The sequence below is a fragment of the Haliotis cracherodii genome, unplaced genomic scaffold, assembly GCF_022045235.1.
Source record: "Haliotis cracherodii isolate W230 unplaced genomic scaffold, xgHalCrac1.p SCAF_15, whole genome shotgun sequence".
Classification (NCBI taxonomy): Eukaryota; Metazoa; Mollusca; class Gastropoda; order Lepetellida; family Haliotidae; genus Haliotis; species Haliotis cracherodii.
In genome coordinates this window covers 21,634,372-21,652,767 of record NW_027266270.1, presented here as the reverse complement: position 1 = coordinate 21,652,767, position 18,396 = coordinate 21,634,372, and the positions used below count along the sequence as shown (strand labels likewise).

Here is an 18,396-nt window from a genome sequence, read left to right as displayed (position 1 = left end):
TTGACATTCGTATACTGACCATGTATGACTCTTATTGTCGGATTTAACGTTGCTTGGTAACAGATGTCTATGCCGCTTATGGGTTGATCAAATATTAGTATTACAAACAGTACTGTACCTGCACCTTCGCCAAAATAGATTCTATTAATGTTATGACCATCTTCCACCACTGTGTTTTACACAAACATTCTGACATCCTGCAAATATAGTTCTTCATATAAAAATGATGATGTGATAAATGTCCCCCCCCCCCCCTCCCCTCCCCCACACACCTCCTTTACACAGTAACCAGGCAAACTTGCATTGAACTTTCTCATTAACAACGAAGGTTGATCGATATATTCTTGCCCCCCCCCCCCCCCCCCCCCCCCAAAAAAAAAAAAAAGACATCAAAATAATATATTCTTTACATAATCGCCTTCCATATTGATACTATTGTCAACGAAGTTGGGGTTATTTTGTACCGGTTTCGTATTAGTCCTCTTTGTTGTCCAAAACTTTCTCTGCTATTGGGTCATCGTTCTAATCGAAATGGGTTCCGACAAGAGCTTTATTCGTGATTGGATTATAAGGTGGTGCTGAGTAAGTTCAAAGTCACACTCGTTGATTGTAGAAAATAGCAGTGACTGACTGGTGCGATGGTGCTGTGTCTGCGTGGAAGTGTACATCTCTTCTCGGCATCCCATGTTCGTAGTCTGTTTCATTCGGTAATTGCATCAAACGTGCAGCACGTCAATATACCCAGTTTATTGTTTTACCTTTTGGAAGATAGTCCACCATGATGACACGCCGGTTGCATTCTTTGGTAATGGTGATTTTAAATGGTTCCCATGTTTTGATTGTTGTTTGGACGTGGTGAACCCAGGTTTCATTCACAGTCACAATCGTTGCAAGAACCTTCCTGGATCAGCTTCAAACAGAGCTACATTATCACGAGACGTGTGGGCCTAGTGCGTTTTTGATTGCACGTCAGACGTTTTGGAATCCAAAGGAGCTGATACTTTCTTCATTGTCAAGGTTTCTGTGATAATTGCATGTACTCTCCCCTACAAAGTGTCAACAGAACTAGCAACATGATGTTTAGTTATTCGCCGTCCGGTCATCACCATATCATGAATTATCTGAGTCATTTCTGGTGTTGCTGACGTTACAGGCCTTCCACAACAAAACACGTTACACAAATCCTTCTATTTTACGCTCCGGATTTGAACCCGTAGATAGCATGACATTCCGTTAATTTATCTGAATCTGCCATATTTATTAATTTGATTGACGCGGTCATGGTGCGGCCATGGCATCACGCTCGACTGCGACAACAACACAAATAGTCCGGATAAAATCAGCAAGTTGTTAAACAGTTGCACTTATTACTGAAAGCTGCGTAAAATACCATTCGTGAAACGCGTAACATTCTACTTCCAGATTGTGGAGGGAAAGCGTGTGAAAATGGCGGTACGCTTAACAGAACAACATGTACCTGCAAATGCATCGTAGATAACGTCTACGTAGGCGATGTATGTAAACGTAAGTATGTTGTTCCTTTATATTTTCGAAATCAACCACGATTCGTTGTATTGTGAGAAGTATGCATCGACATAGAAATGGTTTGAGCCAGGAGTGAGTGAATGAGTGAGTTGTGTTTAACGCCGCATTTAACAGTAGTCCAGTTATAACGAGGCGCGTCAGCTTGATGTTGGAGGAAAGCCCGAAGTAATGCAGGTCTAAGACGTTTACCACGTCGGTGAAACCCACGAGGAAGCGTATGGTGCTGACATTGAGCCAGGAAACATTTGTGAACAACTCATAGCTAGAAAAAACAAAGTGCGCAGTTTTTAATTGTGATCGCGTCTCCACAAAACGTTATGGATGTTAGTGCCAACGTTTTGTTTTTCAATTACGTTTCCTTGTAGGGCAGCGTGCGTTGGGTTTTACACCTTTATAAGGGTCTTACAGTGATATGACGTAGTATCTGCAACATGTTGGAAGAAAGTCTGTAGTGATTCCGGTCGCATAATTTTACCACTTCAGCCATACTCTCGAAAAATAGACGTGATGTCGAGAGAAAAGTGTCATACTCTTTGAGAATATGGGATTCAAACACAAGATTCGCAGCTCATGGCACAGCTAATTACAAGGGACGCAAATCATTACAACGAATTGCGACACCTCAAACATCTGGACTCCCATTGACCTTCCAAATATTAATATGCATTTACAAATAACATGGACAACCTTCTCTAAAATCATTTCACAATGAGGTGAAATTTTTAACTATATTTGTATTCATGAATCGTTTACAATAATTATTGTTAAACTAGTTTGGAAAACATATTTGACACATGTTCCGTTACTCGTGAGACATGAGACTTTATACCGGTACTACATATGTACTTTCAGTCTGACACAATGACACAATGGTGTTCGTAGTAAGATTATTATGGACATCAGTAAGAAAATACATATAAATAGAACGTATGCATTTGTCTTTTATTATCAAACCTATTCATCTCCTCTCATAACTTCTTGATATTTTGCAAGAAAAAATACAATATGCTCTGCAATGTATATATCCTGACCACAATTTGAATGAATAAATGAGTACATGCTAAAGCATGATCATTTTGCTATATTTCAGTTGACTGCGAAAATGCAACTGTTAAAGAGCCATATTACTGCAACAAAACCGCCTACGTTGAAGAAAACTGTCCCAGAATAGCTGATGTACCAGACCGCTGCCCTAAGATGTGCCACAAGTGTCCATGTGAGTAGCATTAAATAAATGCAAAAGGTATCAACAAAATAGGTGTAATCATGCCAAATGAATTAGTTACGGTCTGATACCGCTCTGAACAGTGTTCGCTTAAGTCAGGTCGTAGACACATACATGTACGTCTTTTGCGAAACCCATGATCGTAGATATGATGTTATGATGATATGATAAAGACTAAGTATGATAATGGGATTATTCTGAACTTTGAACCTACGACCAGTGATTCCTTACAGCTACTTCGTGCAACCTGTAAGACAATTAGCGAAACCACTGACCAATAAATGACCACTTTCCCAAGAACGTTTCACGAATACTGCACTTTGGGTCATACTATATGCCTCAAGTTATACAATGAATCGCATGGTCAATTGTCAACGTTATGTTAACGTAAACCGTGCATAAGCTCGAACAATTACCACGATATCCTATATTGGCGATTCCAATTCAGAAGGGTACATTGACATGCCCATGGCCAGGTTGCAGTCAAAACGGCCATTTTCAACCGGTTATGGTTTCCGACCAGAACAAAAAAGTTAATTGTTTCGTTTCATTTTGAAAAATTCAGGTATCAAGAGGAAAAGAAAAGAATTGTTTTCAGCTGTTCACTTGAACTGCCGGGCAAAATGAAGTATAAACTTGAAACTTGGGTTTGACCAAACAATTACAAACGTTAACAAAAGATTACTAAGCTGAAAACGGTAGCCTAAGCACTGCAAACTTTAGGTCCAAAACAGAACTATGATACCTGTATCAAATACATGCCAATCGAATAATCATTTCTTGTCAGTTTCTATTTTAGCCCCCAGCAAACATGGGTATATACTGTCACTGCAGTTTATTGTAGAACGTCAGAATCTTGCTGAAAGGATCTTGCTGTGAATTTGACATGTTGATAGCAGTTTACCACATTCAAATATAAAATACATCACAACTACTACGTCAAGGTCATCATATGCACTACACCAGGGTGATCAATCATAGTCTGGCTTACGATAATACGACAATTTGGAGATCCTCGGGCATCAATGAATGACGTTGGACATTGCCAGCAACGACCATATCCGTGTCATATTCTACCATGCCCGTGCAATATTTTACCCTGTCCGTGTCATATTCTATCATACCCCTGTAATATTTCACCCTGTCCGTGTCATATTGTATCATGCCCGTGTAATATTTCACCCTGTCCGTGTCATATTGTATCATGCCCGTGTAATATTTCACCCTGTCCGTGTCATATTGTATCATGCCCGTGTAATATTTCACCCTGTCCGTGTCATATTGTATCATGCCCGTGTCATATTTTACCCTATCCGTGTCATATTGTATCATGCCCGTGTAATATTTCACCCTGTCCATGTCATATTGTATCATGCCCGTGTCGTATTTTACCATGTCCACGTCATATTGTACCATGCCCCTGTCATATTGTACCCTGTCCGTGTCATATTGTATCATGCCCGTGTAATATTTTACCCTGTCCGTGTCATATTGTATCATGCCCGCGTAATATTTTACCCTGTCCGTGTCATATTGTACCATGTCTGTGTCATATTTGATCATGTCCGTGTCATATTTTACCCTGTCCGTGTCATATTTGATCATGTCCGTGTCATATTTTACCATTGGAGCTGGGCATAGTTTTTGACCAAATATTAATTTGCAATAGTTGATTTTGACACATACATGTCAAACCATATACATGAGAGTATGCAGATGTACATATTAAATAATACGTTTAGTGTATGATGACTATACTTCTACAACTGTAAACGTTTAGTGGTATATGTGCTCGTGCAAATGCACAACTACTGATGTTTCTTGTCGCCTGAAAAGCTAAAACAACACGCTCTCAATCCCACAGGTAACTTATATACAATATGGCATACTTAAGGTTCATAAATATGTGAAGGCAAGTATGCCCCTTTTCAATCTTCAGATGGTGACTACAGATACGATTACAATGAACCTAAGCCAGGAACTCCTACAACCACGATCACAACCACGATCACAACCACGATCACAACCACACCGAAACCTCCACGAGTGTGTAAAGACAAATTTAGTGTTCATCGTGGTCATTCCGCCTGTCTACAGCCTTCAAAACGACTCAACCAGACAGTAGCAGGTATGAAAACATTTATTGAGTGTCAACAACAGAAGATAAGATTGCATTTTATACCATTTAATAACAGAGCATAACATTATGTTAACGTAATGTAAAAACAAAAGTTGCGATCAAATCATCATATTAATTACCTGAAATAATTTATATTCCATTGTTTATTAGTAAAAGACATGGCAAACACTCATTTAAGGTACACTGAAACACCAATCCACTTCCGACACAGGTCCCTTTGACATCATCAGTGTAGAGCGTGACACCCACTAGTACTCCTAGCCGTCCACTCAACACCAGTCCCCTTTGAAATCAGCACTGTACGGCGTGACAGCGCCCCTCCGTCCCCACCCCTCACCCACCCACTCCCGGCCGCTCACAAAACACAAGTTCCCTTGACATCATCACAAAACAGTGCGACACCCACCCACTCCAGGTCGCCCTCTAAACACATGCCCCTTTGAAATCAGCACTGTACGGCGTGACACCCACCCACTCCAGGTCGCCCTCTAAACACAAGCCCCTTTGAAATCAGCACTGTACGGCGTGACACCCACCCCCTCCAGGTCGCCCTCTAAACATTAGCCCCTTTGAAATCAGCACTGTACGGCGTAACACAAACCCACTTCAGGACGCTCCCGAAGCAAATCTCTTGATATCAGCAGTGTACGGCGTAACACCAACCCACACCAGGCCGCCCGCTGAACACGAACCGTAAACTCCTGCGATCGAAACATACTCGGCCCCGTTCCACAAAGCGATCTTGGCGCAACGATTGTCTTTGACCTGTGTTAAAGTATGTTAGTTACGATCGACTTGTTGGTCACAGTCACATTTTGGGTTGAAGGATTCCACAAATCTTAATAGACTTTGAAATCGTTCCTATTTAACGCCGCACTCAGCAGTGTTCCTGCTGAATAACGAAGGCTTGTAAATAATGGAGTCTGGGCCAGACAGTCCAGTAATAAATGTTATGAAAAAAACGTCGTCGGAGTACGCTGACACGCCATCAACGAAGTCACCGAGTCTGACCATGCAATCCATCGAGTCGCATCAAAGCGTAGGTTGCTTGGGACAAATTCTGTCCCGGAATCCTCACATGTCCCCACGTTATTTGCCTCTAACGGTTTTCAATGTGGTGCTTGGGACATATCCCACCCGGTCCCCCACGGGATGCTTCGGTATTTGTACCTCATCTGATATGCAGGGCAGGTCGATAAGGGGAGTAAACAAAAGGTAATCAAAGCTACTATATTTATTGACCGCCTCCGTGGTCTAGTGGTAGAGCGTCGGCCCGGAGAGCGGAAGGTCCGGGGTTCGATCCTTGGCCGCATCATACCGAAAGACGTTTAAAAATGGTACTTGTTGTTACCCTGTCTAGCGCTCTCACCAGGACTGGTCGGCTCGGTGTCAGTATACTGTGTCTGAGTTTGGTATTCATGTTAAACTGCGGCATGGTATCTGGCACTATATATCTGCATCAGCCCGGACTAGTACAAGCAACCACACAAACACACACATGTACATGCACGTCGCAATATAAGTGCAATAAATCTTGGACGCCACGTTAAAACCAATTTCACCTCACCTACAATAGTTAGACAAAACGTAATTTAATCACTCAGCATTTGTAACTATACTATCATGTTATTGTTAAGATGTTAATAATTTATTTTAATATTATGTTTTCTCTTAATGTTTTCCTTCGAATATATGAAAGCATCAAAACTTAAAACATCAATCTTAAAACTCATACCGTGCGTTTGGTACTGTTTGTGTTGTTAGGTTCGGTTAACTTGTCTGGAATCGCGCACATCGTAACGTAAACGATTGACTTTTGTGTACTCATTATGACCCAGCTTTATTGATTGTTGCTTTAGAAGTGTATATTGCGAAATTACATTGTTGGAATCGATTAAATCAAATCGATTAAAAAACGCCGGGAGCATGTACATGTATTATCAAGATTCTTTGGGAATTAGTATTCCTAGTTGTTTCAGATTAGCATCTGAAGGGTCCATTGCCGTGATTGTCCGTTGTTGTTATTCCAGATCGTGTTTTATTCTGATTTTGACAAACACTTGAAAGTGACTAGCAGCATCAACACTGACGATATAGAACTCATACATATTTAGACAAAGACATAATTATAACAACCGGTAAGCAATCGTGGACTGTGAGAATCTTGTGGATACATTGACCATCGTTTGTGCTGTCGACGCTTTAAACTAACAGACAGATAATTACCTTATATTAACTTGCCTGTTATGGAGGTTGATACTATCAACATCTGAATATTGCACAACCAAGTTGATGGAAAAGGGTTTGTGATTCACCAATTATGCATCAGAGTCATTGGTAGAGAAAACAAACATGACATTGATACATTAATAGAAGTCAAACAGAAGTCAGTTCATAATTACACATCTGCTACCCACCATGACATACATGTTGCCTTGGTAACGTGCGATGGATATCATTATTGTGCAGTTGTCATGAGCGTTTAAGTATGTTTCTTTTATTTGTCAGATATGAATATATCATCATCCGATATAGAGCTGATACTTCAACAACACAACATGCACAGACGAAACGTGACGCCATCAGCCAGAAACATGATGAAATTGGTAAACATATACGTTAAATCGAATTAGTTTGTCGTATGTCACATCACTGATGTTCATCGAATATGGATGAGGCTGTGATATAAAAACAACAACATTCATTACTGTATGTCTTTGTCTTTTGTGAACTTAACTTCAAGCTTTAAAGCGAATAATTGATGGGCGAGTGCACGTGCAAACCCAATAAAATCATTTTTCTTATCACGCTTGAATTTAACAAAAATTCACTCGGAAATGTCTGAGAAATGTGTGTGTGTGTTCTGGTCTGTCAAATGACTCATTATATCGACTTCTCGTGATCTGATAAGGAATGCTCTTGTATGATGGCGTATATGCTTCGTTAACTAACATGATGATATGAAGATGCTATTTGATGAGGAAAAGGGTAGGAAAATATCTTCCATTGGCATATCATTTTTCAAAACCGAGAGTTCATGGATCCTAGCAATGTAATACATTGTAAATAATTGGAAATGCTGTTTTAGGGTTTAATTTATTTCGAAATGGTGTTTTAATTTTTGTTTTATTTTTAGACTTGGGACGCTGAGATTGCCATGGTTGCACGTGTGTGGGCGGAGGCCTGTGAAGAGGGCTCAGATGAACCATCACATCGAACAATTCCTGGTATCCTTAGAACTTATGCACTCACTCGTTTCAGAAACATTGTAGCTAACCAGATCAAGTGTAAGGATAATGATGTCGTAAGATTAAAACATGCAACTCTATATGGATAATGCCGTTTTTTGTCTTGTGTAAACAAAACAGTATCAATTTTTTTTATATTTTAGGTCGTTTCCGTTTAGGGCAAAACATTGCCGTTGGTTTAGACAGTTGGACAGACGCCATCGACACATGGTGGCACTCGGGGAAGGATTTCGTGTATGGCAGCAATACCAATGTTGATAAAACAGCCCCTTACACACAGGTTAGCAAAATACACTAATATAAAAAGTTAGGGATCCTGAATTGTGGGAAGAATTATGGTCTCAGTCTTCACTACATAAAAACATCCTTAAAAATTATTCCTAACAGTTTTTGTTCAGTATATATAACAGTGAAACACGGAAGTCCATACGGTCGAACATAAAGTGAAACCCCGTTAAACCAGACGGTACCGTTCCTTTTTAATCACCCGGATTAATATATCTCGGGCACGTATTATTATTTCTTAAATCTTAATACTGTATTCGACGTAATAAGCGCTCTCAAAATTAGAAAGAGGGGGCTCTTATTAGAATATTTTTTGGGTGAAAAAAAACGGAGTTGATTGATAAATTTCGTGGTTTATGCTGACAGCCTGAAATGTTTATGTATTAATTGCCCATAATTAAGGGTGCATATAACACACGAGTGCGTATTATTCGCGAAAAAATGAGTCTTGTGTACATTGATCAATCGGAAGGGGTGCCAATTGGGATTGTTCACTAGCCGTGGGGGCTTATTAGAGCGGGGCGCTTATTACGAGGAATACGGTAGTATTCCTCCGCTTGGCGGGTTTTCCATTTTAACGGGGTCCGGGTGAACGAGGTTTCACTGTTGTTCGAGATATGCGTAGTTCGAGGTGACAAGAGTGTGGATAACAATTTTGTCGGACCACTGCATATGGTCGTCGTAAACGATATATGGAGTCAAATGAGTTTAAAATTAGATCAATGTACTAACCGAAACATCTGACACCAGATGCCCTTATGTTCTAATAACATGCACATCTACAATCGAGGAACTATGTCCCTTCAAACTTGTAGTGGGTTCGTGTCCGAGATGCGCCCTGATTATGACACTTGATCAGTCATTACCATACCATTTTGTGTAAGTTTCACCGAAGTACCCAGCGTCAAACGACCTGCGTCACTTCTGACGTTATTCTCACATTTGTCTTTCAAGATAAAATATAGTATTATTTGGTGGGGCAGATGCATAACGGAAAACTATGTGATTCTTTGTCAATAATCTTGACCTAGAAAATTTGAAACGTATAAAAAATTTAAAAAAAAAAATTAAATTGTTATAATTTATAAAATATGTAACAACGACTTGAATGTTGTATGCTTAACAGTTATCGGGTTTTATTGATATATAAAGTTCTACACCAGAATGTACATAAATATTTAGCATATGCACTTTCAAATTCCTACAAATATGCAAGGATCTGTCTTGCTGGTTACCATTTTTATAGAATTTTAATTCTTCAGTGTGTGGTGAAGAAAATAAAAACCAAAAATCGACTTGAGCACTAATGCCTGCAAATCCATTTCTTCCTGACATTTCGCCCTGTAGTCACAACTGTCATACTGTTCAAACTTGTGTGAACCCAACTCACCCTGAGATACAACTTTCCCGTGGGGGTTCTGGGAGTGCATTGGTCCCTAACAGTCTGTGCTGGTAGTAATGAGGGGTTCATTGTTTACTTGTTCTTCAGCTCGTGTGGGAATCAACGACAAGAATTGGGTGTGGTTTCGCGGACTGTGACGGAAGGTTTGTTTATGTCTGCAATTATGGACCAAGGTAAGAAATCAATCAGTTTGTATAGCCATGCTACATTTACATGCATAATTTATATTGCACTAATTAATGTCTGATTCCCATGGAGCAGTATGGTCAATAGTTTAAATCGATAGAAAAATGGATGTGTTACCATCGTTTTGAGCCCTATAGGCATTAAAATAGTATCTCACTATTCTGTTCAAAAATGATTTACCTACATGAAGGTATACAATGGATATTATCATCATCGCTTATCAATTTTCAGTTCTCAAAATATACTCTTCGAAAAAAGAAACGCAAAGACGGATTTGTATGGACCGCCTCCGTGGTCTAGTGGTAGAGCGTCCGCCCGGAGAGCGGAAGGTTCGGGGTTCGATTCCCGGCCGCGTCATACCAAAAGACGTTAAAAGATGGTACTTAATGTTACCCTGTCTGGCGCTCGGCATGAAGGGGCTAAAACCAGGACTGGTCGGCTCGGAGTCAGTATACTGTGTCTGAGTGGGGTATTCATGTTAAACTGCGGCATTGTATGTCAGTGGACATGAGTCCGGACTGGTACAAGTTGCCACACACACACACATGCATACACGTCTCTATATAAGTATAATAATCTTGGACGCGACGTTTAACCTCATTTCACCTTACCTTACCAAATTTATATGAGGTAGGACAATACATTCACACGAGGAACCGTACAAGGTACTGAGCTAAAATGTTGTGGAGAGAACACTTGGTGATTGTAGTCATCTTAGTTATCGGTACACAGGAAAGGTCTAAGGTGAAGGTCATCTACCATCAATAACGCGTATGTCCTCCGTTGCAATCGATAGCGGCCGTGACCATGGAAGAGAAGAGTATGCGAATCAAATCCTGGGGAGAGGTAACCCACTCGACCAGCAACGCAAATGCAACTGCTGCAACATCTGGGTTTGTGGTTGACTGCTCTATCGGGTTCAATTCCAGGGATCTGGAGGGCCAGGGGAGAACATCAACGTTATTGTTGTGTAGACAGGCTCTTGTGATCCGTGCTGTATGCGGTCGAGCTTTGTCCTGCTGGAATACACCGTTGCCGTTGGATGCAATTGGGAGGACGTATGGTAGAAAAAATTCGTTGATGTATCGTTGACCCGTAAGATTACCCTGGATATGGACTAAACCTGTCCTGCCATGATGAGAGTTATCTACCCACATCATAACGCTACCCCCACCACACCTATCGACATTGTTCGCAGTTTCGGGCGTAACGTTCTCCCCGACGTCTGGAGACCCGTGCTCTCCCATTCCCTCGACAGAAGAGATATTCGTCGCTGAACCAGACATCTCTCCATCGCAGTTGAGACCATTCCCTGTGTTGACGACACCAATGCAGTCGTTGTTGACGATGTTGTCGAACAGGACGTCTTGCTCGTAGACCTGCTGCTCTTAAACGGCTTCGCACGGTCTGGTCGGAGTTTCTGCGCAGTCCGGGTATTTGGGATGCGGTTGAGGTCGCGCAATCGGATGTAGCGATCGTGGGCGGGGTTGGTTACCCTTGATCGTCCCGACCTTGGCCGATCACATGTTGACCCATGCTGTTGAAACCGAGCCCAAGGCCCTGTGATGGTGCTGGGCACTACATTGAAAACCCTGGCCACGGGATTTCCCTGCCTGCAAGCGGCCTATGACGTTGTGTCTTTGAACTTCTGTTAATCTTGGCATGTTGTTTAAGGTCACTGTTCGGTTGACGCAGATAACAGGCAATCAAAATCCTATCACTTTAATACCGCACATGGTGCTCCTGCACGTGCAGTACGTGCAGCTCCATGGCCCTTTTGTTAAGGCACTGTGTGCGTTTTTCCGAATCGTACTCGTTTCCCGACTAAAGGTTTGCATGTCCTTGTTGTGATCATTTTGATCCGGAAAATGTGTCACTGACACTATAACACATTAAACCTCTTTATTTAAACCTTAAACCTCTTGGTCCGATAATTTTATTTTTATTTTTGCGTGTTTTTTAAGAGTATATTTAAATGCGTACTGTTACTTTTGTCCTAAAAAAACAATAACATATGAAGTTGCAGTACTACTTGACGTGTATACATATAAGGGTGTTTGTTGTATGTGCAGGGGCAACACGCGTAAGGACAACAGCAAACCTTACACCAACGGTACAACGTGCAGTGCCTGCATTAGCAACTGTGATCGTGGACTTTGTAGTGAGTCGACTACTTTATCTTGTTTAACATGCTCTGGGTTTCAACAGTGGCCGCTTGATGTCAGTACCTCACTACATTGAAAGTAACACTTAGATGTAGTCATTGCCGAACCCCTATCAGAAACCTAGCATGAGCAGACATCGTGATCTTAACCGTGAACCCAATCATATCGCAAGATCTTATTATTAACCAGTGTTGATATATACAGATGTACTTGGAGCAATACAATGTAGACGTGCGTTAGATGTACGAGTTGTATGTGGATGAGTGAGACACCATTAACTGGAACCCAATTACCACGATACATCGTGAGTAAGTATTGGTTAACGCCGCTGTGAATAGTAATTCATTCATATCACGGCGTGGCGACGTGAAAGCGTGAACTGATACATGTCTTAGACGGTTACCACTTTGGTGAAACACGACCACTGGTATGGTGCTGACACGCCTAGAATCAGGGCCAATCTGGGATTGAAACCCACGATGAGAGGTTTCTTGCACATCTAAGGGACGCAACTCTGTTCAGTGAATTCCCGCGCCCATGTCGATTTGGCCACCAGTGATCCCCTGCAACTTCTTGTTCCTGATAAAATTACTGTTAAGACCATGGTCCAATTTTAAGACCTGTGTTGTGTCTTGTGAATGGATACATGGTAACCAGAATACCTGTCCGAATTCTAATGTAACATTCACCAAAATAATAAGTGACAGAACATAAGCCTTTATTAATCATTTTTTTAATATGTTAATCCGTACATTTAAACATTCATCCTGTTATCCAATTATTTATTTTTTGTTGACAATTTCTTGCAAAACCAACAATGGTCTGCATTCCAGATTGCAGCGACAAGTATTGTGAAAATGAGGGTATCATGGATCCTTCTGAATGCACGTGTTCCTGTAAGACGGAATTCAATCAACACCCCGGGTGCACATGTGGGTATACATAGCGGTCACAGATACCTCTACATGTTTTCAAGGAATATATTTTGTTAAAATAATGGCATTCATCTATTACAGAATGAACAATTGTGTTCCTTTCGCAATGATAATTATTCACTTACAGTCAATGCAAGTCCTGATAACAGGTTACATAAAATAACTATATTTTGTGGCTATACTTGGCGTTGGAAATGGATTCTTGACGTCTTTAAGTTTAGATAGCGACCTTAAACCTGAGCATGCACTATGCAAATATATACTTTATCTTTCTGAAACAACATGTGTCATATGTGAATAGATACTTTATCTTTCTGAAATATAAGCGAATAGTTTCTTTGATTTTCTGAAATATCATAAGTGAAAAGTTACTAATCTTTCTGATATATAATAAGTGTCATACGTAAATGGCTTATCTTTCTAAAATAGCATGCGTGAATATTTACTTTCTTTCGGAAAATCAGATATGTCATATGAAAATGGTTATCCTCTTTCTGAAATATCATAAGTGTCATATGTGAATAATTACTTTATCTTTCAGAATTAATGAGTCACTATATATCATCGAGTATCAAGTGTATCACATCTTCATTATTATGCATTGTAATGATTCGGTCTGTATCCTACAGTTGCAGTTGTTAAACTATATGAACAATGTGTTTTTAAGTATGTTAATAATTTTCCCGTGGATAAGTCAGTGATAACAATATTTCCGTCTCGTTTACATTAGGAGATTATATCAATAATCAACTGTTACAAGACGCACACTGGACGCGTCACAAAAGTGCGTAGATAATATGTGTCACTGGACGCGTCACAAAAGTGCGTAGATAATATGTGCTATGAACCAAGCTTTCGAAAACATCTTGCATACTTTATAAAGGTAGTGTGATAAATCTCCTTTACGAATTCTTTAGAGGATAAATCTGCATTACAATAACTGTCATCCATATATGATGTATCCCCAGTGTCCTGTGATGACGTCACAGAGCCATTCTTCTGTAACGAAGAGACCTTTCCGGGCGATGCGTGCACTAGGAATCCCCTAGCTCAGGTCTTCTGTCCTATCCTGTGTAACGTATGTCCATGTAAGTCTTCAAACATTCAAATGTTCGTTGATATAGTGAATGCATATTCCACATCTTATGGCATCTGCATGTCAACATAAGCGACTGTAAAAGTCGACTATGTTTGTCTTTAGAGGCGACTAACGGGATCGGGTGGTCAGACACGCTGACTTGGTCGATGCATGTCATCATATCCGAATTGCGTCGATCGATGCTCATGAGATCAATCACTGGATTGTCTAGTCAAGACTCGATTATATACAGACCGCCTTCATATAACTGGAATATTTCTGAATGCGGCGTTAAAGAACAAACATTACAACAAACAATGTACCTTTAAGTTTCCAATATTGCAGAACAATACGTTATAACTGCCAAAATAACTCTGTATTGAAGGCAAGCCATTCATTGCCTTGCAGTTACAAATAACCACACTTAGTGCGCTTCTGAAGACTGTGTTAACTTTCTCTCTCTCTCTCTCTCTCTCTCACACACACACACACACACACACACACACACACACACACACACACACACACACACGAACACACGAACACACACACACACACACACACACACACACACACACAGACTGCCTCCGTGGTCTTGTGGTAGAGCGTCCGACCAGAGAGCGAAAGGTCCGGGGTGCGATCCCCGGCCGCGTCATACCAAAAGACGTTAAAATATGGTACTTGTTGTTACCCTGTCTGGCGCTCGGCATTAGGGGCTAAAACAAGGACTGGTCGGCTCGGAGTCAGTATACTGTGTCTGAGTGGGGTATAGATGTTAAACTGCGGCATGGTATCTCAGTCAGCTAGCACTATAAATCGGCATCAATCCGGACTGGTACAAGCAGCATATGACATATATTTGTGTTCATGACATTTGTGTTCATAACATATATTTGTGTTTATAACACATATTTCTGTTCATGACATAAATGTGTGTTATGAAACACATATGTATCTGTGTTTATGACATATATTTATGTTTATGATACATATTTATGTTCACGATACATATTTGTGTTCGTGATTAATTAAACAAGAACCGAGTTCTCAACTGTCAAGGGAGTAGAACAGTTAGGGCAGTGGGGTAAGTATATTTATATATTGTGTTTGTTATTTCAGATGCCGATCCTAATTACGTTGATGTGGGTGCGACTCCGCCCCCTCCCACACACACCCCCATCGACCCCTTCCCGTGCGGGCCGATCCAAGCTGCTGCTCATCTTGAAGTCCAGATGAGAATTGTAATTGTCAGTGTTGTAATTGCAGTCACAACGTCATTGTTTTGAAATCATACAAAAATATGACATTACTGTATTCCGTACTCGTTACGGACTAACTTCGAGCATAACATAATAACTATTTCACAAAATCTGGTATAAAATAATGATCAAATGTTGTTTTGCACCTTAACCAAAGATTTCGAGTAGTTTTTCAAATGTGTTTACATGTTCGATATCAAAATTTCATCTGCAAGTCAACTGATGCCTTTAAAGATATGATTCGCTTAATACAACATGTATATGATAGTTTACATAATCAGAATTTCTCCCCATCACTGTCTGTCATTTGTGCATGAGAGAATGACAATGAGTTAAAATGTAATAAACCTGTTTCGCCAGATAATCGAGATCGGTTATTTTCTTGCGTTGACGTATTGAATTATGTAACTCAACAAGTACCTGAGAACGTTAACATATATGTCGCAATATAGCGTTGACGCCCTTACAATATCAAACAAAAAGTGTCCAATTTAACTAAAGCGGGACATGGTGACAACGAAACAACGGTCAAAATGTCGCGTTGTCTCCCGTACAAACACAAAGCACGACTATACCCCAACACGACAATGTCCCTTCCAGGATTCCATAGAGAATAGGCTACCTGGTCGGCTCGGAGTTAGTATAAATATTAAATGCGACATGGTATCTCAGTAGGCTTTAACTATAAAACTTTGTATATAACAAGGGTCGTCATGCGGAGGGTGAGCGAGTGTGAATAAGTGATTGATGTTTACGCAAATTAAAACAATATTCAAGCCTGTAAGCAGTTATTTCTACAGTTGAACCGCATTATGACACAGTGAATTATGTAGACAATAACACAATGTACATATATGTATATATGTAATGTTTGCTTAAAAGGTTTGTCAACAAAAGGTTTTTCCTCACACAGACACGCCGTGATATAACTGTTCATTTAAATCGTTTCATCGTATTGAGTGGAGGAATATTTTTCTCAATACCAACACAAGCAATAGTGGGTGTCATTCCTTATAATATATAAAAGCGACAAAACCCTTTCCATCTTGAAAAGAAATCTCTGCCAAAAAGGAGTCGATTGTACGATTCCGACAATATCATGATCATGCGCATGTGTTTATCATTACCAGATAGTGATGATACCAGGTGTTCGCAAAAAGGTGAGCGCATCCTGCCCCACAGGTGGCACCCGTCACCAACACTTGCAAAGGCAAGTCAACTGCCCACCTGAAAAACAACAACACGGGAACATATGGTAAAAGTCAAAATAGGGAATTGCATCCGACATAATTTTCATCTCTGATGCGTCAACTTTGGAAGTGTCGTCCAGGTGTCACCACAAACGTTTTGAAAGCTTAACTGAAGGTCTTGAATGTTGTAACCTTGATCAAACAACTTCTGAGCAAGAGTCACATGACGCTCTTTGATATCTTGGTGTAAAGAGCATGCACGATTGTACCTCAAAAGCTGTGAAAGAAATGTATAAAGAAAGGTATAAAGCAATGCACGGCAGTTTGAAACGGAAGATGAAGTGATTTTTTTATTTCTCACTATCCTAAACTGTATAGATTAATCCTCAACAAGAAAAGTTGAACCCTTCATGTTTTTCACCTCCTTTGAATTTACGTATTTGTCATGTTAAAACGCAGGTTGGTTGGGTGCGTGGCCTTTATGTATATGTGCCCTACCTGCGTATGGGATTTCTTTGTTTCCATGTTTCTGTTGATTACCGAGTTTCATCAGGAGCTCATCAGTCGTGAATTATGCTGAGTCAAATACAATCTTATAAAATTTAGATCTTAGTTCTCGCTGCCGCTGAACAAAAATCTGACGACATCCCATTACGGGTCACGTCAGACCGACCTTTCATCCGACCAATCAAAGCGTCGCTTACCAAATCATGAAAGTGACAGTCGGGATGTGTTTTCAAATCATGCAATCTCGAAAACGTTAAAACGGGGTATTCCAAACGACAGTTACGGCCCCTACGACTGATTCCGTCAAAATTATCGTCTATCTCTCGTTCTCGTGGGATAAAAATTTGAACGGTGGGGGCGTTGCACAGTACGTGGGAAGCACTGCCGTACAATCGCAACCGTATATTAGACATTCCGGAATGTTCGTTTATTCAGTTTTCAAAATTTTAATCGAGAACTGTGTCAATATATTTTTCAAGCGCAGTCAAAATGGAAGTCGCCAGGTTGAAACGAATACCGTAAAGCTCGAGAAAGCTGCTTTCTAATTGGCTGATGTCGACTTCTTGTTAGTCGTTTCAATGGTCGGTCAAAGTTCGCGAAAGGTCGTTCTGACGTGACCGGTAAAGGGATGTCCTCAGATCTTTGTTTAGCGGCAGCGAGAACTTAGATCTGATTCACAATTACTATATCGTTTTTCGTTCAAACAACATTAGTAAACGCGCTTTCGTGTGATTGGATTTCTGTACATCACTTTAGCACTTCCCTTTCTATGCAAATTGTGTGAGAGGTGGGTGCTTCCGGTGGAGCCCTCAGGGTGGCTTGTACATAATCAGTCATGTCTCCATTTAAAAGCATAAGGCCTTCCTACGCCAGCAGTGGGTAGGAGCTATTTCTTTCTGGATATCCGCTTAAGATCAAAGGATCAAAACGTCTCTCTGACACTCTGTCGTCGTACAATGCTGACTGGGCTTCAGCTATAACAGCAGTATTCAGATTCCAGTATCACGTTAATGTTGAACATATTTAAAGATCGGGGCGGTCCTCATAGTTCATGTAATTTATAAATCGCCCTGTCACCGTGCACGACGGTTTTTCGCAGCCATGGACACTGAAAAGTAACGGAAGTAGGTTAAATGATTTTAAATATGTATTACTGTTAATAGGCAGTTATTTCAAACCCACTGGTACCGGACACATTACTTCAACGCCAGAGGATAATCAATTTCGTTCA

The 18,396-nt window shown here is 40.5% G+C and overlaps 1 protein-coding gene across 1 annotated transcript in view; it reads left to right on the top strand.

The window, feature by feature from the left end:
* The window catches only part of LOC139461941 (uncharacterized), a 28,646-nt gene extending 12,824 nt beyond the window's left edge, over positions 1 to 15,822 (top strand). The window contains exons 9-19 of the mRNA XM_071243427.1: positions 1,423 to 1,524; positions 2,636 to 2,761; positions 4,710 to 4,898; positions 7,419 to 7,516; positions 8,047 to 8,137; positions 8,302 to 8,438; positions 9,933 to 10,018; positions 12,104 to 12,192; positions 13,030 to 13,128; positions 14,100 to 14,219; positions 15,329 to 15,822. Of these exons, the coding sequence (XP_071099528.1) occupies positions 1,423 to 1,524; positions 2,636 to 2,761; positions 4,710 to 4,898; positions 7,419 to 7,516; positions 8,047 to 8,137; positions 8,302 to 8,438; positions 9,933 to 10,018; positions 12,104 to 12,192; positions 13,030 to 13,128; positions 14,100 to 14,219; positions 15,329 to 15,495 (1,304 nt within the window). The 3' untranslated portion in view covers positions 15,496 to 15,822. The remainder of the gene's footprint in view (positions 1 to 1,422; positions 1,525 to 2,635; positions 2,762 to 4,709; positions 4,899 to 7,418; positions 7,517 to 8,046; positions 8,138 to 8,301; positions 8,439 to 9,932; positions 10,019 to 12,103; positions 12,193 to 13,029; positions 13,129 to 14,099; positions 14,220 to 15,328) is intronic.
* Positions 15,823 to 18,396: the final 2,574 nt, after the last annotated feature.